Source organism: Dryobates pubescens, chromosome 8, assembly GCF_014839835.1.
Source record: "Dryobates pubescens isolate bDryPub1 chromosome 8, bDryPub1.pri, whole genome shotgun sequence".
In the NCBI taxonomy this organism is placed as follows: Eukaryota; Metazoa; Chordata; class Aves; order Piciformes; family Picidae; genus Dryobates; species Dryobates pubescens.
In genome coordinates this window covers 15,321,790-15,348,071 of record NC_071619.1, presented here as the reverse complement: position 1 = coordinate 15,348,071, position 26,282 = coordinate 15,321,790, and the positions used below count along the sequence as shown (strand labels likewise).

The following is a 26,282-nucleotide window of genomic DNA, read 5'->3' as shown; positions in this document are numbered from 1 at the left end:
AAAAAAATAATAAGTCATAGTTAAATGAGAACTACAGAAGCTCAGAATTATTGTAACTTGTACAGATGGTAACTATGTGTCAGTTCTGGAAACTTCAGTGAAGTTTCTTTGTATATTGTATTTTAGTTACCTTCAGTAAAAACGAGACATGAGAAATACCTGACTTTGAAATAGTGTGCTGACTTTGCAGGTGAAGAAGTACTGGGTTTTTGTGATCTAATTTTTTTCCCCTCTAGTGTACATATTATATTCCAGCAAATATGTTGATTAGGAATGAAAAACTTGAGATCTCATTTAATGACATTTAGATCAAGAGCAGTGCTCTTACTCTGTGCTCTTGCACAGGCTCAGTAACTGGAGTCACAGTAGAATATAAAAAAGAAAACAGGGTTTTGAGAACTGGGCTAGGCAAAGTTTGAATTCTAGTGAACCCAGGGCCAGCCTGAGCCTGGATAGAATGTTGTACAGAACACTAAAAGGAGTAGACAGGTAGTATTTATTGACCCTTTCCTTCACTTGTTGGAGTTGCTGGGACATCCCAGATGTCAGCAGACCATTTTAGAACTAAGTACATTTTTTTCCTTAGATCATGAAAGTCTTTATCTGTTTGTGGCAGTTTTGTTCTGAAGTCTAGAATTTATCTATCAGTTTTAATAAGCGTCGGTTTTGCTTGCAGATGCAGGTGCCTCTGTTGCTGATCGTGAGGCCAGTCTGGAGCTGATTAAGTTGGATATATCACGCACATTTCCATCCCTGTATATTTTCCAGAAGGTGAGATTTCTGTAAATTTAGTTAGGACAAGTTTAAACTTCTGAATAGTTAAACAAGACAAGAAACCTAGCTGGCTAAATGTGGAGTAGTTTTTAGAAGTTGTATGAAACAACAGAAGTAAAATTGGTTCTTTACTGTGTGCAACAGCAAGTAGTCATCCTTTTTTAATGAGAGTAGAGTAGGGGCTATGAAACTTCTTCTCCTGGAAAAATTTCATGTGGTTCCTGTTGATATTTATGAACTTACATGCAAAAAGGAGAATATTCCCACTGCTGCTGCAGAAATCTTTATGGGTTGTAGTACACATTTTCAGTCTTTGACTTGTTTTTTTAATATAGATATATAAGTAGATACAGATCTATGAACACATACGCAAATAAACTAACATGCTCTGTTGTTATATATCAACTTGTGGTACTAGAAATTAAGCCACCCACTATCTTGGAAAAGGAAAAAGCCAACCCTGGATGTGTATCCCCCTTTTTTTTTTTTTCATTATGTGTTGATTTCCACTTAATTATTTCATAGAATTATTGGTCTGTTACTTCCCCTTTAACATCTCAAAAGCATATATGGCAATACTTAAGGTAAAAGCTAGCATTATTCAAGATGTGAGCAAAACAATAGTTCACTGGCTCATTTGCATCTTAAAATACTGGCTAGTTACCTTCCTATATTTATAAAGCAATTTTGAAAAAAAAACTTTTATTTGTTTGTTTCCCCCTTCCTACCTCCCTTCGAATTAGGGTGGTCCTTATCATGATCTCCTGCACAGTGTTTTAGGAGCATACACATGTTACAGACCGGATGTGGGATATGTGAGTATTCAGTGTCAAATGTTTATAACATAACAAATAAGCTTAAGCTGTTGTATATTAGAGTGTGTTAAATAAGCAGTTTATCTAAACTTCATGCTACTGGCACTGAGATGATTCAGTGTTGGCACTTAGTAATTTCATAGCAGCCACAATGAAATGTGCTCAGTGTCAAGGATGAGCATGCTTTCTGGCTTGCATGGAAAATTTTAACTAGAAGTGTTCACAAGGTGTTACAGATTGGACAGATCCAGAATATCTACAGAAGCAAATAAACAAAACACATTAGAGGACTTCCAGTGAGCACTTGGTCTGTTCTGTCTTAGTGTTGCTCCCACTGCAGCCAATTCCATAGCAATGCTCTTTGAATCACTACTGCATATCCTAAAATCCAGAAACTCTTTATTTTGGTGTCATCTTGTCAAAGATTGACCACTCCACCTGAGTTCAGTGAAGGCAAAATTGTTTGCAGCAAACATTACTGTGGTTTTAAAAACAGTAAAACTGAACAGACCACAGAACCAAAAAACCTCACAACAAAAAACTTCCAAAACCGTGGCAAGCAACCTAACTAAACTGAACATCTCGCTAAATTAAGTCATTTTACAGAAGAAGTTAAGTAACAAAAAGATTCTTTCCCCCTTCTTTTTCTGTCTGTGTTCCTGGGTGTAGCTGGAAACACCTTTCACAGTATCACTAAGGTTGGAAGAGACCTCAAAGATCGAGTCCAACCTGTCACCACAGACCTCATGACTAGACCATCACAAGCCCTAATCTCTTCTGGGTTAAAAAGAACTTGAGAAGTTTTAAGTCTGATCCATGCGACAAAGGATTATTTAGCACAGGGTGTGTTTTCTCTAGATCAGACATGCCTGGGACTCTGCAACAGTGTCCATTTGGTTTTTCATGTTAAAATGTTTTTTATCCCTGAATTCTGTCATCTGTGACCTCATTTGTGGCAACCTTCCCATACTCTTAAGTGAGATTACAAACGCTGCAGATTGAGATTACTTGTTCTCTGGGTGGAGTTTTAAAAGGCAAATAACTAATTTTTCATGGCTAGGTCTTTTTTTTCATTAAGGACACAGCTATCCTAGATGTTTCTGATCAGAAATTTTTTGGGTTTAGTGTAATATGGCAGTAAATTTAGTCTCTCATAGAGAAATGGAAAGCTGCTTTACTGTTTTTGATACATAACCAAACTCTTCTCCCCAGCTGGTTGAAATACTGAGTACATTTTTTCAAATGAGAGGCAGGCATCATAAATGCCTGCAAAGAGTGGAATAATCATCATCAAAATGGTAAAATTAGTATAATGAATATATAGATCTCAAGTCAATAACTAGAAAAGTAATGTTCTTAATTTTTATTGCAGGCTAAAGGGTTTTTTTTTTTGAGAGAGTAATCATGGAAAAATTGAAAACTTGCATTGTAGCTAACCACTTAAAATGAATTTTATGTGTGTGAAAAAGTACTATTTGGCAAGTGGAAAGAGACGTATTGACCGTTCTGAAGCAGCATTTTGTCTCAATTCCAACATATCTATCTGGGTCTAAACTGTCCCATATGTGATGTTTTTCTCCATGTCAGGCCAAGTTTTGTCTCTCATGAACTCTCTTGAGCCTGTGTGGTTTTAACTTTCTTGCATTCCAAGTCCTGAGGACTTGAGATCATGAGACCTCACAGAATTTCATCAAGCACCTAAAACCAGCATCTGAAGAAGCGCTCTTACTTGTTGCTGAAATCATATTGACTGCATGCATAAAAATGATTTGTCTGTGTTGTTTCTGGACAAGTTATACAATGGTATTTGATATATTTGCATTTCCAGAGATATAAAATGTCCTGAACCTACTCACCTCTATTTACCCAATGCTTTTCCCACTTGAAGGTACAAGGGATGTCCTTCATTGCTGCTGTGCTCATTCTCAATCTGGAAGAGGCAGATGCTTTCATTGCCTTTGCTAACCTTCTAAACAAGCCATGCCAGCTGGCCTTTTTCCGTGTGGATCACAGCATGGTATGCACACAACTTTCTGGTTTCGAACCATAGTATTCTTTTGACTTGAGGCATAGTGGATTTATTTATGTCTTCCTTTTGAATAATGGAAAGCATTAACCTGTGGTTACAAAATTGAGAGTATCAGATACTAATCCATAGAATGCATTCTACTGTACTGATTTTTCCTCTAGAAACACTTAATTGTATTTCCTAAAAAGTCATGGTGTGCTGTGCTGACATCTTCAGTTCTGGGTGGGCATTAAGCTGTTTTACAACCACACGTTATTTTGATGACTGCTTATGAAGTACTTTGTTGTCTCTACAGATGCTGAAATACTTTGCAGCCTTTGAAGTATTCTTTGAAGAAAATCTTCCCAAATTGTTTCTTCATTTCAAATCATACAGTCTTACCCCAGACATATATTTGATAGACTGGTGAGTTCAGAGAACATAGCAAACCTAACCTTAGAACTGTTGGAACACTTTCCATTTAGATTTTTTAGCAATAGAAATGCAGCATTATAGGAAAAAGCATTCAGGAAGTGTTGTCTTAAGTCTTGTGAAATCATGATGAACTGTTGTGTGCAACCACAGTTCCTCTGGCAGGATTCAAACTTTATGGACCAGCATTAGGAGTAACATCTACTCGGACAGGAAACAAGACACACAGTACTCCTGTGGGTCTCATTTTCTTGTTTTCCCAAGTAAGAGCCAGCTATGTGTAACATAAATAGGTGAGAGAAGGCTACTACACTATAGTTGTCTTATGACTGATTGTAAGTGACTTGATGAAATTAGTGTAATCAGCTGCTGAAGACAATATGAATATAGGAATAAAGATTTCAAAGTGGAAGGAGCATGAGATGTAGGATCTGGTTTGGGAAGGGATGAACTTGGAAACAGACTGAACATTTTGTAGTAATGAATATTCAAACTACATTACATGCCTGCAATGGAAGGCAGTAATGCCAGCATCCTTGAAGTGTGTGTAGTGCTGCCAAATACAGAATGTCTATTCATACATGTGTGTGGATAAGGATGTGCTTCACGTAGGATGGGGTTAGAAGTTTCTAACAGAGTAAATTGAATTGGGTAGAATTAAATAATATAAACATGTAATGACATCTGAGTACTTGGGAATGAGGAGCTTCAGCTATAAGATTGGCTTAACTGTAATCAGTAAGGCTTTGAAGGATCAGGTTATGCAATAGCCACATTGTGCTGGGAGTGTGCTACAGTCCTGAGAGTTTAGACAGATCAGTATAGGTATAGATATATGTATGGTGTGGAAATAGAGCTGCTGTACAACATACTAGACTATTCTGCTTTCTGTTAGCTGTGAAAAATAAAGATTCTTATTCCTGCACATGTTCCAAAGATGGCCTTGATATAGAGAGAACTCCTTTATGAAAGGAGAATAGTAGAAGTTATGCTAGTCTACTGTAAGGAGTGTTCTGAGGTTCCCAAATCACTTCTCAATGTATTTTTTGGGGAAATGGAGAACACTGTGCTCTGTATCAAAGGAGCCCCTACAAATTTATGGGAGTGGTTCTACAATGTAGGACATACTGCAGACTGAACTCTCCACTCATGCATAATGAATACTTTTTAAAAATAAACTTTGTAATAAGAAATGCAATTGGACTGTTCCCAGTAAGAATAGAACATGGGCTGTCTTTAGATTTCAGTGATGTTAAGGTGAAGAGAAATTCAAAATGTGTCATGACTCTGTAGTTACTGAATTCTCATTTAGTCCATTAGTGGGATGTAGCCTTCTCTTGAGACGATTTGTGGCATCAGATTTAGTTAGGACACAAATTAACAGAGCTGTTAAACTGTGTGTCTTAAAAGTGGCTAGAGCTAAGTTACACAGTTGCAAACTTCATCGATGAAGTTCTTATTTGTACACCTGAGTGTAAAGTTATTTGCAACTTCTCTAATGGAGGATTTCGTGTAGCAGAAAAAGAGAGAATTCAGAGTAGGAGCCCTGACTTCACAAAGTAGAGACTTACAGATCTTTGAAATACAGAAAAAATAAGAACATACAAAATAACTTGTACTTACCTTTGTGTCACTCAAAAAAAAGGTTGTCTTTTCATCTTTCTGAAATAGGTTAAAATTGTAATTCTTCTTTTTCTTCTCAATTGCAGGATTTTTACCCTCTATAGCAAGTCGTTACCACTTGATCTGGCCTGTCGTGTCTGGGATGTTTTCTGTAGAGATGGAGAAGAATTTTTGTTTAGGACAGGGTTGGGAATCCTTCGGTTATATGAAGATATTCTCCTACAGATGGACTTTATTCATATAGCACAGTTTCTAACAAAACTACCAGAAGACATTACATCAGAAAAACTTTTTAGTTGTATTGCAGCTATTCAGATGCAGAATAGTAACAAAAAGTGGGCACAGGTGAGTTTCTTGGAGATAAATATGTATAAAAACAGACATGTCAGCACAGAAGTATATGAGTCATTTAATGACTACTTTATTCTGTATGTCTGACTTCTGAGCAGTGGGCACTTCCTTTCCAGTGTCTTGTTCTAGAAATGGCCATGCTAATAATGTGGTGATTAATATTGGTCTTTTTCATAAGGCTGGGGTTTTTATATTCATTAAATAATTTACTTTTCCAGGTGTTTGCCTCACTGATGAAGGACAACAAAGAAGGGGACAAGAACCACAGCCCAGCACTGAAAAGCTAATTGTTGTGATGTTGAGGTCAATTGAAAATGGAAAACCACTTGATGACAAAGGAGGTTTCACATCACTTCTATGTGGAAAAGCACTACAGAAAATGTGAAAATGAGATGGAAAAATAACACAGCTGGAAAAATAATGGTGGAAAAATAACACAATGAAGTAATGAACTGATGAAATCTTCACCCTTTTGCCAGTATTAGCTTTTGTTGTGGGAAGATTTGTTTTCACACAGAATACTAAAAGTTATGAAACTGAGAAGCAGGGGAATTCATTTTTAATACTTCAAAGGAATCAGCTCAATGCAATAAACATTTGTAATAACTTCTGTTGGTACTTTAAAAATAAATAAATTGAGGCATAACTTTTTTTACAAATACCACAATGGCACTTTTTGTGGGGGGGGGGGGATGAAGGAAATGCTAAATCTTAAGGCCCTAAGAATGCTATCCGAACCAAATGCTGTGGTACGAATATTACCTCCAAATCTAACCATTTGAAAGTATTGAGGACCAAATAAGGTTGTTTGGTATGCTTATGTGCAAGACAGTTCAAAATTTGGGAAGGGATATTGTCTTACTTACTTGTGGTTTTTTTGTTTTGTTTTGTTTTTTAAGTTGCAGTTTCCTTCTTCAGTCTGGGCAAATGTAATTAACTCAGGAACTGTGGAAGTATTGTGTCTAAACCCATTAGAGCAAAAAATCATCTCAATTTTAAACAGTGGTGAGACCACCAGGGCTTTTATTTTCAGTGTACAGCTTTCAAAGTGAGTGGTGTTAAGCGTTTGTTTTGGTGTATTGGTTGTGGAGCTTATTAAAAATGGAGTGAGTATTCTGTGAAAGTTTTGCCACCAGAAGCTTTGTTTTGTTGAGCCATGTCCAACTAAGAAATCCTTGTATGTAATGGTGAACACTAGAAACTGACAAAGTGATCTGCAGACTTTATGTTGTCAAAGGAGCAGCCACTTTTACCACTTCAGAATAATGCAAACAATTGTTTTTGAAACTATCTTTTATTAGTGTGCAATACTGAAATCTAAAAACCATCTGGTTTAGTGACACTTAATCCTTTAACTTCTTTTAACAATGAGATATAAAGTCATATTATACACTGATGTATTCAAACACTTCCTGTTCTCAGAGATGCAGTACAACAGCTTGTGATTGTAGGGGATGGAAATTTAAAGTGGATAGCACTGCAGGTGAGGAACACTTGCACACTCTTGGTCCAGTTTTGCTAATTTAATGTAAATAAATTCCTTACATGTGGGTTTTTTGTAACTAGTCCCTCTGTGGAAATCAAGTCAAAATTACCATGCTGTATTTTTAAATACAGGAGGCCTCCAGTTGTCTGGTGTTTAAAAGCAGAGTCTACATAATTGGGGTAAAGATTTTGTGTGGTGTAACTTACATTGCTATCTGGTTTAAAAGCTACGTATATGCTACTTATAACATTACAATTTGAAATGTAAATGTCAGATTTTTCTTAACTTATGTATTCACTACTTTAATTGGATCCAATTTGTCTTATATTTTTGTGTTATCTTGTACAGTTTTCTTACTTTTCAACTATAAATCTGTATATAATTGTAAATAGAAGGATCAAGCCTTCCTTTAAGACCACTAGTAACACTTCCTGTGTAAATAAAACTTATAGCAGGTATGTGCTGTGGTTCTCTTTGATTCCTCCATAACTTGGTCCTAAGCAGAGTAGGAGGGTGTCTCAAAGGTGATGTTGGACCGGTGAGAAGGAGCTGGTTCCTGCCCTGAGCAGCTGCTGTTACCTGCATTTCTTGTCTGCCGCGGGAGCTGAGGTGAAGGGCAGTGTAGTATGCTTTGAAGTTAGCTTTGCTCTTTTTAAGGCCTGAGGGTGAACCCCGAGGCGGGCACCGTGTTGCCGCAGGGAGTGTTCGGGCAGAGGGTGAGGCATTAAAATAAAAGATTCTGTTCGTTTATGCAGGGGCAGCAACCTCACTTTCCTGTCTTTCGGCAGCGCCCCGGTACCTGCAGCCGGCAGACCTCCGCCGCCAGGGGTCGCTGTGGCGGCGGGGTGCGGGAGGGCTCAGCGGCGCTCCGCCCACGCCCGTCGTTTCCGCTGCAGCACAGCACGCATCGGGGCCGCCGCCATGAAGTCGGTAGGGCACCGTGGGGCTATGGGGTGTCCGCGGGGCTGCGCGGGCGGCGCAGGGGTTCTTGGGCCTCCCTTTGTCCCGTGTGGTGCCGCGGGACTGACACGATGGTAGCGTGGCGGCCCAGCCCATCGGGCGGTGTGGGGGAGCGGCCCTCGGGCCTCGGCCGTGGGCTCCGCGGTGTGTGACTCCTGTGCTGGCCTCGCCTTCCCTCGGGCCGGGCGGGTTTGTCCGGTGCTGCCTCGGCCGTGGGGCTGTAGGAAACGACAGAAAGTCCGTAGGTCCGGGGGCGGGTGGTGAAATGCCTAGAGCGGACAGCAGCTGTCCTCCTCAGTGGTGGGTTCACGGCAAAATGTAGGTTCATCTCTCGCCCTTCGAAGGTGCTTTTGCTAAAACTAAGGCACGGAAGAAGAAATGAATCACTGTTGATCGTTATACTGAGGAGCGTGGTGTCAGAGCTTCGGTGGAGAGCAGGGCAGTCTGCAGTGTGCCCTGCTCGAACGCGCTGGGGCTGTGTGGTGGCATCAGGAGAGGACAGGCAGAGCCTGGGAGGCACTGCTGTCTGTAGCTGGTCTAGCTCAGTGTTGTATGTACGGCGGCATAGGGACAGTGTTACTTCTGTCTCCTCAGAGCTTTCCCAATAGTAAAACTAAAAAGGGAATCTGAAGTTTAACTGGCAAAAATTCAGATTCGAGGAGCCCCAGACTGGCTCATTCACTTGTCCGCTTACTAAGGGGACACATCTCCCCCTACCAAGACTGCAATACAATGGTCCGTGTTCTCTGTTCAGCTCTTGGCTTCCTATGCCCCTCACCACATAGGTTGTGGTGCATCAGTTTCCATTTGAACGCTCATAGAAGTGTTTTGCGGTTTCCCTGAGCCCTCTTCTGACTCCTTGAGCTTTGACACCTCTTCTAAGTACAGAGCTTTGTCATGGCGGGCAGCCTTGTGTCATCCATGCAGCTACCAGTCAGAGAATTTTAGAGCAGAAGAGAGCCAAACCTCAGCACAGCGCAGTGCGCAGCAGGACATTTGTCAGAGCTTGTGGCCTTGTGTCAGTACCCTAAGGTACCTTACGCCTTCCCCTGTGCTGAGGAAGAATGGTATCCTGAGCACACAGGACAAAGAACTGTGGCCTAACAATCTGTTCAGCATACTTTTGAGTGTTCGTGTGCATAAAAGTGATGGCCATAGGGTTTAATAAAAAAGTTGTCAAATGTTTCTGTAAAAACAGTTGTTGTAGATCTCTCTTCTCAAAAATATTACGTGGTCAGGTGAATTTGGAGCTAATTGCTGGTACTGTTTGGAAGAAACACGTTTCGTTCTGATAGAAATAGGAGCTTAATGAGATCTGAAACGGAAACAAACTTCACAAAGGTTGTGAACACATCAGTCATTCGCAGTTTTCTGTTTGCTTCCTAGAAAAAGAACACGAAGCGGATCCCAAGCTTTCGCAAGTTGCTGAGAACTAGTAAAATAAAACTTGACAACAAGTTAAAGAACAGACAGTACAAGCAGCAGAGTGCTGTTAAGAAGTACCGCAAAGAGCAGAAGAAGCTAAGGGAGGCTGTCAGAGATGCTATCGCTAGTAAACCTTTTCCCTTGGAAGAAACCAAGAAAAAGAAAGTTGGTAAGTATTTGTGCAGTTGTTTTTGTAAGGGGAAACGTTTGAGGGCTACTAAATGCCCTGCTGCTTCGTGTGGTAAAATTGCCAATAATTGCTCGTCTTGTTTTGAAGGAAAGAGCTATGGAAAATGGAAAAATGTAGCCATTCTGGCAACAAGATCTGACGGTTGAACATAGTAGAAATGTGTTCGCTGTGATTGTTATTGGATGTCACAATGAAGGAGCAGTTTTCAGGGATAATACAAAACCCCCGCCTGATGAGCTGCAGGTTGAAGTACAGTGTAAAATGGTCTCACACACGTAGGCAGGGTTAGGTATTCAAGTTTGGATGCATGTATAGGATCTTAATTTGTGCGCATCATCTCCCAAAACAGATGCGAAACATGAGGAAGAGGAAGATGCTCTTCCACTGGACATGATGGATGAAGATGACTTAAAATTAATGGAGGATTTGGCTCAAAAAGCATCCTTTTTAACCAGAGATCTGTCTTCTAAGTGAGTGTTGTTGTGATGTCTGCTTTGCATACTAATTCAGCTTTGTGTGGTTAATATATAATTAATATGTAACTCATGTATCATGAGGTCACTTTCAGTCCTGTGCTTCTTTGCTGATTCCCTATGGAGTTTCCTTAGTCTGTCAGTACATTCAGTATTAATGTACTGATGTGTATCAGTACATTGATCTGCTCTGCTTCACCTTCAGGATACTGTTCCTGCACAGTGTTCTTCACCTGAGGTCCCTGGCAGTCAGATGAGTAGCATTTCTCAAACTGCAGGAAATGCTTTAATCTGTACACAGCCTTTTTTCTATATAGAGCATTCAAGATATTCTCTGGACTTCACTGTACTTGCTATATTGCATTGCAAATTGGGGTTAAAAAGTAGTCTGGAGGCTATTTCTGTAAATACATGCAACATGAAAATATTCATACAGAAATGAGTCACCAGTTTTCTGGAGCAAGGTGTTAGGTAGAGTTAACACTGAAATACATAAAAGGTTAGTGCTTCTAGTTGTAGAATTGTGTCTTTACAAATGCACTTCTACAGAATGGGATGCTCACATCATTGTTTGAAAATCTTAACTTGCATTTTTTGTGAATGTGAAAGATTGTATGCCTAGCTGCTGTAGGGTAGTTTCACTTTTCTCTGTAAACTTCACTTTTCTTTAGTTCTGGAGCACTTATTTCAGACTAAATGTTGAAATGAGCAAAAAGCATTTTTTAATGTTTTCAAGAATCATCGAATACCAGATTGGAGGAGACCTCAAGGATCATCTGGTCCAGCCTTCCTTGACAAAAGCACAGTCTAGACAATATGGCTCAGTACCCTCTCCAGATGAATCTTAAAAGTGTCCAAAGTTGGGGACTTCATCACTTTCCAGGGGAGGTTATTCCAAAGGCTGTTCTCTTCTCTTTACAAGAACAAAAGTAGTGTTCCTGTTATAAGACAGACGATGTGGCTTCAACAGTGTGATTCTTCATCCACAGCTTTTAGTTTTTGACAAGATAAACAGCCAATACCCTTCATAGTGTGCCTGTACTATAGATGATTACACCATTTATTTTTTTTCTATAAATCCAAAATCAGTGCTAGCATTTTGCGAGCATGTGTTATCACAGTATCACTAAGGTTGGAAGAGACCTCAGAGATCAAGTTGAACCTGTCACCACAGACCTCATGACTAGACCATGGCACCAAGTGCCATGTCCAGTCCCCTTTTGAACACTTCCAGGGATGGTGACTCCACCACCTCCCTGGGCAGCCCATTCCAATGACGAATGACTCTCTCTGTGAAGAACTTTCTCCTCACCTCGAGCCTCAACTTCCATTGGTGCAGCTTGAGACTGTGTCCCCTTGTTCTGGTACTGTTATATGTTTACACTTAGATGCTAACATTTCAAAATGCATGAAGTTGGCTGAATTGCCAGATTAACTAAGTATCATGTTGTCTGTGCTCATTTCACAGTTAGTTTCTTATAAAAAGGAGTTTGGATATATTGTCCTGAAATTGAAGATCCTACACTGACACATGTGAACATGTTTGAGTGATAACTGGTACTGTGAATGGTGAACACATTCAACCATCCCACTTAATAAGATCAGCTATGTGGTAGGTTAGAGAGAGGGCCTAGCTCTCCCTCCCCCACAGAGAAAAAGACCACAGCTAACTCAGTGGGAGTAGCAAAGCTATATTTACAAGCATATATATATGGAATGCAGGTTATATATAACACAATTTATACAGTATTTACAAAATATACACAGAAATATACAGCAAAGAAAAATAACAAAATTCCCTCCTCCAGGAGGGTTTCCCTCCCTGTAACCCCCTCTCTCCCCCACTACCTCCCTTTTTTACCCAAAAAGGGGTTAGAGAGAGAAGGAAAGGCAGTTATTAAGGAAAAGAGATGTTACTAGGCTTCAAAAGCACATGCAGGAATTAGTTTTGCTTATCTCAAGGTCAGCTCCATCTAGTTTGCTGAGAAGCAGACAGGCAGAGAAGCAGAACTGGCTGGAATGGCAGAACAGGCTGAAACTGCAAAAAATTCCAACTGCCCTACAACTTAAAGTTGCATTCTGCCCATCTACCAATGAAATTCGTTTAGAATATCTGAGTGTTTTCATTCTGGTACCAAAACATTCAGCCAGAGTGTTCCCAACACTGTCTCTCTCTTAAAGGCACAGCCTCAAACGGTCACAAGCTATTAATTATTTTTCTAAGTGTGAATGCTTAATCCAGCTAGTATACTATCATACATGGTTCTTGTCTAATTGGATGGGTAACTCATTTAGTTTGCCTGGTGTTTTTCAGTGAGCCTGTTCATGTCAAAAAAAGAAAACATGAAAGTGTGATTGAGAAATACGAGAAGGTGCCGAGACACATGCAGACTGAGCCAGAAAAAGAACTCATCCATCTGCTCCCTATCAAAGACAAGAGTGGCATTATTCCTCAGACTATGGAAAAGCCAGGTGAGACACAGATTCTGAAATCAGTATAGCAGCCAAGATACGTATAGGTGTTTTGAATTTCTCGGTGTTTATTACATGCCTGATACTAGACACTCTGGTTTTGCAGCTCTCAGCACTGCACAGGATGAAGATGAGGATACAGAGGAAATGGAGCAAGCAGAAGGTAATAAAACATCATGTTTGCTTTTGGTTGTTTTCTGATTGTTCATTTGTTTTCCAAATCACTGTCATATCTGAAGAGTAATTGGCTAAGGAAGTTTCTAATTTAGATGTGTTTTGTTTAGGGTGTTGGGTTTTTTAAATAAGCCTCTTATAATGTTGCCCCCAAAGCATAACAGTGATTTCTTACCTGTTAGCTTGCTTTCTTAACTGTTAGGATCCCAGCACCCGAGGAAGAGCTCGCTTCAGAATCTCTCCTCAAAATTATTTTGCTTTTCACATGATGTTTGCATGAAGTTTCTCATAGCAGTTGTTCTGTCTTTGCTAGTGAGAAGGGATATCTTGGTCTTAATGTATGCTGTGATTCTAGTTTGATTACTCTGAGATCATTTTGCAGTGCACTTCAGGACAGACTTGAGCAGGCTTTGGAGGTCTTTGAATTTTTTTCCTGAAGACACCAGAATATCGGGAAATTCACATTTTGATTTGCACCTTGGTGTCCAGTTAAGAGTAACAGTTGCAGTTGTGACTCTGCCATTTCTGGATCATATTCTCTAAATATAATCTGAAGTTGAGGAAAGATACACTTGTAGAAGAATGATACTCAGAAACCACAAGGTTTTTTTTTGAGAAGGCAGGTTTTGAATAATATGCTGCAAGTTGCAGAGCATTGCAATTTCTTGGTACAGTTGAGGTCATATATTGAGTTTGTATATTCCCAGTGTGCTTAGGGAGTACCATTTGCAGATACAAAAACATTTGGTCCATTTATTTTTGCAAGCATGAGATTTTAGAGTGGATCAAGAATTAATCCCTGAGTTGATACAAGCTCTAACAGGGTTATTCTTAAAGCTGCTTTTACTGTGGAATTACATGGCTAACTCTTGGGTGAAGTTATCATGGTACCCATCTGAACTGCTGTGTCTAGAGCTATGCTTTGTAAAGGTATTTAAGTGACCCTCTTTTCCTAAGTGACCCTCTTTTCTAACTGTCATGCCTTGTGCTAGATTTTAATGAAGAACCTCTGCCTGTTCTCACTCCTGAGGAAATGGCTGCTCAAAGGAGACAAAAGTTGCAGGAAAGGAAGCTGCACATTGCTGCCTTAGCATCTGCCATTCTCTCTGAGCCAGACAACAATGTAGGTACCTACTTAACATGCATGTACATGTGCCTGTGTTGTGTAGGAAGTTAATAAATAAAGGTCTGAAATGACCAAACAATAGCAAAAGCAGAAAAATACATGGGTAGAACAAGGAAAAAGGTCAGTGTTGTATGCTTTGCAGGGGGTGGCAAATGGTGAAACTTCTGCCATAGCTTTGTGCAAAGGCGTTGAATCAGGTGAAGATCTAGTTGACTGAGTTTGTTCTGTAAGGAGTAATGTGTTCCTCCGAATACTTGTGGGTTTAGGAATAATACTGTCTCTGGTATTACCTGTCTGAATGACCCTGTCCTTAAGCATGACCCTTACTTCAGCTCTGATCTGGGTGCTCTATCTGATAGTTCCCAATATTTGTCACAGTATTGTTCTCACAGTCCAACGGCATGAGATTTAACACATCTAAGTGCCGGGTCCTACACATTGGCCACAACAACCCCATGCAGTGCTAGAGGTCAGAGTGGCTGGAGAGTGGCCAGGCAGAGAGGGACCTGGGGGTACTGGTTGACTGTAGGCTGAACATGAGCCAGCAGTGTGCCCAGGTGGCCAAGAAGGTCAATGGAATGCTGGCCTGCACCAGGAAAAGTGTGGCCATCAGGAGCAGGGAAGTCATTGTGCCCCTGTACACTGCGCTGGTTAGGCCACACCTTGAGTACTGTGTCCAGTTCTGGGCCCCTCAGTTTAGGAAAGATGTTGACTTGCTGGAACATGTCCAGAGAAGGGCAACAAAGCTGGTGAGAGGTCTGGAGCACAAGCCCTGTGAGGAGAGGCTGAGGGAGCTGGGGTTGCTTAGCCTGGAGAAGAGGAGGCTCAGAGGAGACCTTATTGCTGTCTACAACTACCTGAAGGGAAGTTGTAGCCATGTGGGGGTTGGTCTCTTCTCCCAGGCAACCAGCACCAGAACAAGACACAGTCTCAAGCTGCACCAGGGGAGGTTTAGGCTGGATGTTAGGAAGAAGTTCTTCACAGAAAGAGTGATTTGCCATTGGAGTGTGCTGCCCAGGGAGGTGGTGGAGTCACCATCACTGGAGCTGTTTAGGAAGAGACTTGATGGGGCGCTTGGTGCCATGGTTTAGTAGGTTAGATAGCGTTGGTTGATGGGTTGGACTAGATGGTCTCAAAGGTCTTTTCCAACCTGGTTAATTCTGTATTTGAGTCCAAAATCTTTGCATCATATCCAAAATCATTAGATTTATATTGTATCCATAGAAATGGATAATTTCATAATTACCAAATAGAATCAACCAGGTTGGAAAAGACCTCAGAGATCATCAAGTCTATTCTATTCTATTCTATTCTATTCTATTCTATTCTATTCTATTCTATTCTATTCTATTCTATTCTATTCTATTTCAGGATATGTTAGTAATTCTAGAATTCTGTGCAAGTTTGTGACAGCAAGATAGTTTGAGCATTCCCAAGATAAAAGTTTTGTTGTGATAGCTAGCATTTCTTGGCTCTTCATGCAGTGCTAATTAGAGTTTGAGTAACTGATGAGTCTCTTTCTAGTATTTAAAAAGGAGGCACGTTTTTGTGGGAAACTTTTGCTGAAATGTACATTGTGCTTGCACATTGGTTTGTGGGGTTTTTTTGGCCAGCTGATTTTGTTTGCTGCTTTCATTAATCAGATCAAAAAGTTGAAGGAGCTACGTGCCATGCTGATGGAACAGGATCCTAATGTGGCCGTGATCGTTCGGAAGCTGGTGATGGTTTCTCTGATGGAGGTATTCAAAGATATCGTGCCTTCTTACAAAATCCGGCCTCTGACTGAAGCTGAAAAGGCTACCAAGGTGAAGTACTGAACATCCTGATGCAGTACTGTGAGGAGTTCAGATTTCAGATGTTTTTAAGTTATGCTAAATACTGTTACTGATTGGTTGAATGCTAATTTGTAGGTTTGACAAATACAGAAGTACTTGTGGAAGTTCTGAAACTGTGACACATTCAGGGGCAGACATCTTTGTTTTGAACCTTTAATCCTTTTGTACTTCCTTCTGTAAATAGGTGACATGCTGGTGGTTAATGGGGGGGGGGAAGTAGTAGTTGAAAGTAGTATATCAAACCTGGATGACTTGATGGGTTGGACTTGATGATCTTTGAGGTCTCTTCCAACCTTGGTGATTCTGTGTGATAAGCCTTGGAATAAGGTGGTGTTTTCTGTTATGCTGAAGGGAACTACAGTAAATTGTGTAATGTTGTCACCTCACTGGCAGAGATTTCAGGTGTCCAATCATTTGCTGAATAAATGCAGGGTAACTTGTTTTCTGGAGCTTATTTTTAAGCAGTTCTTTAGAAAGTTTCTTGAATAGAGGTAGTGCAGTTTAGAGTTGTGGTTTTAAAGTATCATCCAGTTGAAACTTTCACTTCAATCTTTGTAAGTGAACTAGGCCTAGTTGGAAAAGGCCCTTGGAGCACAAGAACATGTCTAGAAAGACATATAAATATTTTCTACAATATTTTTCTAGAAATACCTGATTAGCAGGAAAAAACCCTACTTAGATACCTGATATTTGTTTTAAAACTTTTTTCCCCCACTTTTGACTAATTTCATTGTTTAGCTCTCCAAATAAAATTTCTTTTGTATTTTGTTTACAGGTTAAAAAAGAAACTCAGAAACTGAGAGAATTTGAAGAAGGCCTTGTGAGTCAGTATAAATTTTACTTGGAAAACCTGGAACAAACAATTAAAGGTACATTCCCATTTTTTTATAGCAAATGCAAAATCATGTCTGGCATCACATTTTACCTGCTCTGATTGAGTGCCACCTGCTGTCTTTGAAACGGTGCTTGCATGAAGCATGCAGGAGAATGCTTGCAACAACTAATAATCTAAATGTTCAGAAGCTCCTCTAAATTCTGAGCAGTAATCACTGAAAATGATATTTTGTGCAGATTGGAAACAAAGGAAGCTGAAGAAAAGCAATGTCATCTCATTAAAAGCATATAAAGGTCTTGCAGAGATAGCAGTGAAGTGTTTGTGTGAGCTGCTTGTGACCCTACCCCACTTTAACTTCCACAATAACATTATTGTTCTCATCGTTCCACTCATGAATGATGCATCAAAAAAGGTAAGTGATTGTCTGATTAGGGAGGGGGTTTTGTGCAGGAAAAATAATACATTTCTGAGCATTATTCCACAATCTTGTGGCTGTATCTTTTTTGTTATTTTACAGGCTATGTCCACTTTGTAATTAGGTAAAAATGTTATTATTACCATTTAGCTGTTGCTGTGGACTTGGCTGTACAGAAGAATTTGTTTGAATTCACCTTTCAGATTTCTGAACTGTGCTGTGAGGCAGTTAAGAAGCTCTTTAAACAAGACAAGTTGGGCTATGCTTCGCTTGGTGTAGTTAAGGTCATTTCTGGCCTTGTGAGAGGTAGAAATTACGATGTCAGACCTGAGGTAAGAGCCTTTCTGTTGTACTACACTGTTTCTTTCTGTTGGTGGTTTATAGGAAATCTGAAAGTTAAAGTTAGTGCAGCTGCAGGCTATGGACAAGCAGAATTTCCTCACTCTATCAGAACACAGGCAGCTTAAGAGTGAGCTGAGCCAAAATGTTAAGAGGTAAGGGGACTGGGAGGAGATCAGATCCCGACAGAGACATTGGTTAAGTAAGGCAGGGAGACATTTAAGTGAGAGAGGCAAATAGAAGAATGGATAGATATGAACAGTGTTGGGTAAGGAACTGAGAGCAGAGATGAGAGGTATGGGTGTTGAGGAAGAGGAGGGGAGCAGACAGAAGAACCGCTAGCTCGCTAGCTGGAATGAAGTTCATAATTTCTTACCATCCATTCCTCTGTTGCAGATCACCTTTCATTATATTAATTTTATTTTACAATAGGTGTTGAAAGTATTTCTTCACTTAAGAATTAAGGAAGTAGAATTGCAAAAAGATTCTGAAGACATTGCACCAAAGAAAAAGTTCATGACTTACAAAGAGAAAAGAAAAAATCTTTCAAGAATGCAAAGAAAGGTAAGAGTGTGCTTTCTCATGCTCTGCTTCAATGTCTTTGTGTAGCAATTTGTTCTATCAGTGATAGCACTTCTGTTGCCCTCGTTAATGCTCAGCATTAGTGACTAGTGTTTGTATTGTAGTTGAACATTTATGAGGTTCTACAGGTAATTTATTTGCCTTCTCATTTTTTCTCCTTCTGGTGTTGATAATGCCTCTTATCGGTTGTTTCAGATAGGAAAGAATTTATCTGTTACCCTGTAGCATCACAGGGTGATTTGTTCTCTGAATATCTTTGGAACCTGGATATCCAGGATGGTTGAAAACACTCAATCTGCTGTCTTAAAATCAACTTTATATTTTCAGTGGAAGAAAGCAGAAGAGAAGCTGGAACGAGAACTCTTAGAAGCAGAAGCATCAGAAAGTAAAGAAAAAAAACTGAAGTTGGTAAGTAAGCTGTGTCCAGTTCTGGGCCCTCAGTTCAAGAGAGGTGTTGAGGTACTGGAATGTGTCCAGAGAAGGGCGACAAAACTGGTGAGGGGCCTGTAACACAAGCCCTATGAGGAGAGGCTGAGGGAGCTGGGGTTGTTTAGCCTGGAGAAGAGGAGGCTCAGGGGAGACCTCATTGATGTCTACAACTACCTGAAGGGAGGTTGTAGCCAGGTGGGGGTCAGTCTGTTCTCCCAGGCAACCAGCAACAGAATGAGGGGACACAGTCTCAAGTTGTGCCAGGGGAGGTTCAGGCTGGATATTAGGAAGAAGTTCATCACAGAGAGTGATTTGCCATTGGAATGGGCTGCCCAATGAGGTGGTGGAGTCACCATCCTTGGAGATCTTCAACAAAAGACTGGGTGAGGCACTTAATGCCATGGTCTAGTTGATTGGGCAGGGCTGGGTGGTAGGTTGGACTGGATGATCTTGGAGGTCTCTTCCAATCTGGTTGATTCTATGGTTCTATAAGTAATTTAGAAATTATTGTCCTAGTTTTATAACCATTTTGTAACCAAGTTCTCCTCTCCATCCCAACCTGCCAGCATTCTACACTTCTGCCTATTGTTGGCAGCTTACAAACATTTCGCTAGTGCCAGAGGTCAAGGTTTTAGTAAACCCAGGAAAAGGTTTACCAATAAAAGCCAACTCGGCCATTCCTATTTCCTTCTGTTCTCGGCACAAAAAGATATGTTAATCCATTGACATATGTCCTGTTCCATCTGACACTGTGTAATGTCCTGTTCCATATGACATGGTGTAATTGCTGTGACCAGCCTATCAAAATGGCCTCTAGGCAAGGGTGGACTGGGCCTAGCATGGCCCAAGGGGAGAAGAGGCTGTTTAACGAGGTGAGTGTGAGGGGATAGAGTAGAGGGCAGGAGAGAAGACTTAAGCTTTTCAGCATAAGAACGTACATGCTAGGAGTGGTTTGGAAGGCCTGAGTGCAGGCATGGGCAGGGAGAAGCATTTTCAATTGAGTTTAGGTATAATTGTCTGTTTTCTGTGCTTCAGTATTTTATTTTTCTTTCCTCAGCACACAGAGACCTTGAATATTGTATTTGTGACTTACTTCAGAATCTTGAAGAAAGCTCAGAAATCTCCACTTCTGCCAGCTGTGCTTGAGGGTCTTGCAAAGTAAGAACTGAGTCCACTTTCTTTTGTGTGTGCTAGAAAAGAAATAAACCATTACAGGGAATTTTTACTTTGAAAGGGATTTACAAGCTGTGAGAGGGGACTGTCCCTGACAAATTTGTTGAAATTCTTCTATTTATCTTCTAAAGTTTTCACCTACATCTGAGAACATTTCAATGGGATATGAAATTTCCCGTGATAGAATTGATGTGATGCACGCCCAGCAGGATCTGATTGTCTCCATTATTTGGTCTCATTACCTCCTGAAGACCACGAGCATGTCTCTAGCGCTGTAGGGGAACTGATTAGCAGTTGGGTGGTGAATCATCCATAGACACAAAGATGGTAGACATTGTGCATTTGATTTAGCTCTGCTTTTAGGATGTGGGGTTTGGCAATTCAAAATACTTTCAGCTGAGCTTGCAGGTAACGCCTGTATCTTAAAAATCTGTCTGATTCAAGGTTTGCTCATCTCATCAATGTGGAATTTTTTGATGACCTGTTGATTGTCCTTCACTCTCTTATTGCCTCTGGGGTAAGCTGAGTTTACTTTTATTACAGTTTTCTTAAAATTGTGTTCCTTTGGGTACTTGATGATGTTTGTATTCTTAGGGTTTAAGCTATCGTGAGAGTCTTCATTGCGTCCTCAGTGCTTTTCACATACTCTCTGGTCAAGGTAAGAGATCTTTAAACACAAACTTTTATGTTGTCTGATAAATTAATGAAGTAAACATTCTCATTTGGGGTTTATGTTAATAGGTGATGTTCTTAACATTCTCATTTGGGGTTTATGTTAATAGGTGATGTTCTTAACATTCTCATTTGGGGTTCATGTTAATAGGTGATGTTCTTAACATTCTCATTTGGGGTTTATGTTAATAGGTGATGTTCTTAACATTGACCCAATGAAATTCTACACACATCTCTACAGGACACTGTTCAGCCTACATGCAGGTAACTCCAGATTGATGTTTTCAGTGTTTACCTAGATAATGCTTATTCTGCTTCCTTGGTGTCATAGTCTTAACATAGTGTTAATAAAGTACAATTGTTTTAAGATACCTGACTTCTGAAAAAATCATAGTCTGTTTTAATCTCCTTTTTCCTCAAGTTGCACATTGCACTGCTGCAGTGCAAATACCAGAAGTACCTGGTAACGGGTTCTAACCGTGACATTTCATTAGGGAATGTCAAGTATGTGATCTTGGATAAGCATTTATCCTGCCTCAGTTGAAGTTTTCTGACTTCCTTATAATTGTTTCTTTCAACAGCAATGTAGAAATTAACTGGTTTTCCCTAATGGAGAACAATCTCTATTTCTTCCTGATACAGTTTTAAAACTTATGTCAATTTAAATTCTGTTTTCTACAGCCTAGTTTACAGTTCTGATTTTTTTAATAATTCTGGCATTCTAATTTTCTAATCTGAATGCCCCAATGATTCTGAGAAGGTGAACAGTTACTAAAAAAAATACAAACTTTGCAATTAACATAATTTTAATTAACTTCATAAATGTTTGCTCACTAGGGAGGAGAGATTGATTAAAAATATTCCACAGTTCTGGATGGGTAACAGACTCAAATCTTTGCATCACTTCACAAATTATAAGAAAACATATGATGCTCTCTACAACTACCTGAAGGGGGGTTGTAGTGGGGCGGAGGTTGGTCTCTTCTCCCAGGCAACCAGTACCAGAACAAGAAGACACAGTCTCAGGCTGCGTCAGGGGAGGTTTAGGCTGGAGGTTAGGAGGAAGTTTTACACAGAGAGAGTGATTGCCCACTGGAATGGGCTGCCTGAGGAGGTGGTGGGGTCGCCGTCGCTGGGGGTGTTCAGGGCGAGGCTTGACAGGATGCTTGGTTGTATGGTTTAGTTGATTAGGTGGTGTCGGATGATAGGTTGGACATGATGATCTCGAAGGTCTCTTCCAACCTGGTTAATTCTGTTGTATTCTATTCTATGAATTCACTTAGTATTAAAACTCTTAATTGCTTCTAATGTTGTGACATTTTTTGATAGAAATAGTATTTTCCTAGAAAGCACCATATGATCTGAAATTTTTTCTGGTCTGTTTTTACCAGAAAGGGATGAATGCTTGTGTCTGTATCACATCGGTGCTGTGCTTCCAGTGTAGAGTCAATAGCAGAGTACGTGGCTGTACGTTCATCACTGTGGCTATTTACTCTTTGTATGAAATTCTGCTTTTGAGGTCGTACCAATGATGATATTGGGATTGTGCTCCAGTGCCTGGATGTCATGTTTGCCAAGAGGAGAAAGCAAGTTTCCCAGCAACGATCTCTTGCTTTCCTAAAGCGCCTTTCCACGCTTGCTCTTCATGTACTTCCAAACTCCAGTGTTGGGATCCTGGCAACGAACAGAGTATTAATGCAAGTAAGTTTTACTTGTTGGAATTGTAGCTTACTGGTTAAAGGTTATTGGCTTTTTTGAGAAATTGATTTTGTGCAAAATATTTTGAGGCATCTGAAGCAGGAACAATGAAAACAGAGTATCCTTAAGTGCTGCTGAGATGGATAACATGGAATGAATCCTGAACTTAACTATGTTATAATGAGATGTGTAATATAATCAACTCGGTACTTTTCTCTGTGTGTTGTAGACATTCCCAAGGATGGATCTCTTACTAGACAACGAATCTCAAGGCAGTGGAGTTTATCTCCCGGAACTAGATGAACCAGAGCATTGCAATGCTCAGAACACAGCTTTGTGGGAGTTGCATTTACTGCAGGTTAGTGAGGAGCGGACTAATTTGGGTAATAAAAGTCAGCAGTAAATAGCTGCTAAAGGTTCATGTGCTTTACAAATAGAGAACAAAGGTCTTCAGGCTTATCAATCAAATCTGGCCTATGTGAGCTCATTACATACAAAGAGGAAGAGCAGCACAGTGGTATAGGGAAGGAATGAGCTTCACAGTGGATGTTACACATCCTTTGTTAGAGTACCACACTGGTTCTTACTGCAGGTTGCTCCTTTTGAGGCTTTTTCAGTCTGTTAATTTCTCTGGCAGTCCAGCCCTCCTCTGAGGAGCAACAGACACCCAGATCTGGTTGCAGACAGGGTTCATAATTTGGGGTTTGGCAAGGTCTTTGCTTTTGTTCCTGCCATCTGGGAGTTAGATTGTGGAGTTATGCTTACAGCATGGCAATACTAGTGTTACTCACTAGTATCTGTGACTGGCTGTTCTCATTCGCTTAACCCCAGGAACAGAGTGATTTTGAGGTCCTCAGTTTCTCTGTCTCAAACAAAACCAGAACTTTCCATCATCCTGGAATGGAAATAAATGAGAGAATCCATAGGAAAATACATTATCACTTATTCCTCAGTCGACTAACTGCTGCCTTTCTTCCTTTCTTTCAGAGACACTATCATCCAATAGTGCAGAAGTTTGCAGCCCACCTCATTGTTGGAGCTCCGACTGAAGGCTCAGGAGCTCTTTCACTGGATTTGAGCCAAAGGTGAGTTAGTTATCAGAGTTCTGGTTTTGAAAATAGTGCCCTAAAATATTAGTGCCCATACTTTATTAAAGGAGTCCCTAAAAATAACTATCCATAAAATTAAAAAATGGTGTTCTCCAATCTCACTTTGTGCCTCTGCCAGCACAGACTGTTGGCTACCTCTGGTTTTTGGTTTTTTCCCCCGCTTGAGGCTTGTTGCCAGACTGTGACAAGGGTAAAAATCTCAAAGTGCAGTGTGCTTTCTTCCCACGGAGCAAAATATCTGCAGCCCTGGTCTGAGTATGTACGAAGGTCACTGAACCACGGCGAGGAGTTCTCTCAAAGCATGGTGGAGGGTGTGAATGGCCTGTATGTGTGAGAAGCTGCTCATAGCTTGGTGATGTATTATTTGAAGTGTGGGTCTAATGCCGTTTTTCTTTCACTGTGGTTTTTGCTATAGGCCTGCTACAGAACTTTTTGAAGAATACAATATGAGGGAAATGACCTTTAATCCTCCTGTTGCACCAGTAACACCTAGAAGAAAGGTACATCTCATTTCTCTGTGTCTTTGTTTAACCATGTGATACAGCAGTATAACCTGTGTCTGCTGGCCCACTATCCATTAGTGCACTTGCTTTGGCTTTCTGGTTTCTGTATTTTCTGTGTCAAGTAGGTTGGACTGGATGATCTTTGAGGTCTCTTCCAACCTTGCTGATTCTGTCATTTCTGTGAAGTATGTTTTTTAACTGACAGAAGATAGCACTGACTATAAAGAAGGAAGCAATGGTGCATGAGGAGTTCCACCGCCCATAGCATCACTTAATATAGCAAGATGAATGTGATAGCTGTTACTTTACTTACCTTTTACACTTTGCTGTGGTTCAGTGCAGATTTCTTTTCCCTTCTTTGAAATGATGAACTAATGTTTGTTCAAAAAGGAGTAATAAAAAGCCAGCTCTCTTTCCCCAGTGTGGATAGTTGGCAAGACAGCTGAATTTGCAGAGCCTTTGATTCACTGTGTAGGAGGATACTCATTCTCATTAGTGTCACTTTATAGCTTTAAAGTATCAATTTGAAGGGAACCAACATGTAATACAAAAAGAGGAATGATTGAATACTTTTAGATCTTTGGCACTTGATGTATTGTAGATGTCAAACCCCATTAAATGTCCAGTGAGTGGTGTGTCCTTTAGAAATTGATCAGTTTTCTTTCTTCTAATGAAAACATTATAACCTGTCCATGTTGTTAGTGCTTCTGATTTGTAACTCAGTAATAAGCATAACTTTGTTCCCCATTTCAGAGAAGCAGCTTCTGAAAATGCATTTGTATTGCTTTATTCTGTCCTTTTACAATGGCTTCTTGATGTGCCTGTCCTGTTAGGCTGTTAGACAGGCAGCTGATAGAACAAGGCTGGAAACAGCAGGTAGGAGAAGCATTTGTGTAGTGTTTATTAAATAAAGAAATGCACAAGCTCTTTAAGGTAGCCAAGATAAAGAAAGAAGAAGATAAAAGAGCAAACTGTCAGTAAGTGCTTATAATGGACACAACTGAGTGCACAATATATACTTGACTCTGAGAGTGTTAAGATATTAAGAGATGGGTGTAAGTCATGTGCATGACCTTCCTTATCTGAGCACCAGGAAAGAGTGGAGGACTCCAGACCTGCCTACAGACAGAAGGGATCTCCTGAGGCAGGCTCAGGGCACAACCTTTACCATTAGCATTATTGCTTTTGCTGGCCTTTTGATCAGAGATACTTTGTTTATTTTAATAAGGAGTGTTGAACAGGACGCAGTGTGTAGGCACCATTACAGCTGGAAGCTGTGGTTATGTGTGGTAGGTAATCTAAAGCTGTTTTTACAACAAAACAAAAAACCATGAGCCTGACACATCACTTTGTTGGCAACCAAGTGAAACTTGCTGGCAAACCAGATACCAGGTGAGCTACCAGGTCCATGGGTGTAGTGTCTATGATGATGACTGCTAATCTGAGCTATGTATGGAAACCACATACTGGGCTTATTAGTAATCCACTACTATTTTGTAATTTTCAGGATACATTCTCACAAATGGATTCATTTGTAGATGAAGAGCTAAACAAACAGCTTCAACAACACATTGGCGAGACTCTTGTTCACAAACCCTTGGATTTTGCTAAACACTTGAAGGAAGCATCCCTGTCGTAAGTGTATCTATCAGTCATGTTCAGTTGGCCTCTCAAATACGGACAAAGATTGGCTGAAAGAAGTTTCCACTCATCATTAAAGGAATTCAAGTAGGCTTTTGTCTGAATGTAGAAACACACACAAAAACCTAACAGCAGCTTCTCAGACAGTTACAGTGCTTCGCCACTTAACCATCCAGTCCAGGTTCTCAGAGCTCAGGAACCACAAGGAACAGTCACACCGGTAACTGTAGAAGATACAAACCAAAGTAATTTTAAAACTGGCTGCAACCATGTATTATAGTACTTCTGTTTATATGCTTTCTGATTTTTGTAACAGAACATAGATATGAACTCAGTTGTGTTCATAAAATAATAAATATTTTGGAGATGTTACCATAATGCTGACTTCTGTGATGTTTTTAAGTTGCACAGAGATTTTGGAGTATGTGTAGCATTTTTATTGGTTTCTCCCTGACATTTCCTCACCATTTAATTCATCTTGAAATGATTTTGCATTTGGTGTTTCTTGGTTTTCTTTTTTTCTCCCCTTCTGATCAATCTTGGTAAATTGAAATTACTGAATTGCAGTTCTGAACTGTCATCAAGATTGAATTCTCTACTACATTGTCTTCAATAAGCCATCACTGTAAAGCATACTGGACCAATTCAGGGTAAGAATGTTGTTTTGCTTTGGTTTTTAGCTTGGAAGTAATTTTCTCCCCATTCCTCAAACATTAGCTATTACCTGCTTGGTTTGGAATCC

The 26,282-nt window shown here is 40.1% G+C and overlaps 2 protein-coding genes across 3 annotated transcripts in view; both read left to right on the top strand.

The window, feature by feature from the left end:
* TBC1D12 (TBC1 domain family member 12) overlaps positions 1-6,689 on the top strand; it is a 41,895-nt gene extending 35,206 nt beyond the window's left edge. For both annotated transcript variants that reach the window (XM_054163449.1, XM_009897787.2), the window contains 6 exons: positions 677-771; positions 1,518-1,589; positions 3,478-3,606; positions 3,914-4,023; positions 5,739-5,997; positions 6,222-6,689. In XM_054163449.1, the coding sequence (XP_054019424.1) occupies positions 677-771; positions 1,518-1,589; positions 3,478-3,606; positions 3,914-4,023; positions 5,739-5,997; positions 6,222-6,290 (734 nt within the window). In that variant the 3' untranslated portion in view covers positions 6,291-6,689. The remainder of the gene's footprint in view (positions 1-676; positions 772-1,517; positions 1,590-3,477; positions 3,607-3,913; positions 4,024-5,738; positions 5,998-6,221) is intronic.
* A 3,724-nt stretch (positions 6,690-10,413) lies between these two features.
* NOC3L (NOC3 like DNA replication regulator) lies at positions 10,414-25,921 on the top strand. Its single transcript, XM_009897788.2, has 19 exons — positions 10,414-10,534; positions 12,852-13,009; positions 13,116-13,172; positions 14,176-14,306; positions 15,953-16,114; positions 16,920-17,013; positions 17,216-17,391; positions 17,598-17,726; positions 18,166-18,297; positions 18,643-18,723; positions 19,802-19,902; positions 20,362-20,434; positions 20,512-20,575; positions 20,782-20,853; positions 22,109-22,290; positions 22,517-22,645; positions 23,275-23,372; positions 23,812-23,896; positions 25,407-25,921. The coding sequence occupies exons 1-19, from the start codon at positions 10,455-10,457 to the stop codon at positions 25,536-25,538; spliced, it is 2,136 nt and encodes a 711-aa protein (XP_009896090.2). The 5' UTR covers positions 10,414-10,454; the 3' UTR covers positions 25,539-25,921.
* The last annotated feature ends 361 nt before the right edge of the window (positions 25,922-26,282 follow it).

Coding starts and splice junctions, on each gene's coding strand:
- NOC3L (XM_009897788.2), top strand. CDS start 10,455: ATGATGGATGAAGATGACTTAAAATTAATGGAGGATTTGGCTCAAAAA. Junction 14,307..15,952: donor TCTCTGAGCCAGACAACAAT/GTAGGTACCTAC, acceptor TTCATTAATCAG/ATCAAAAAGTTGAAGGAGCT. Junction 17,014..17,215: donor CCTGGAACAAACAATTAAAG/GTACATTCCCAT, acceptor TATTTTGTGCAG/ATTGGAAACAAAGGAAGCTG.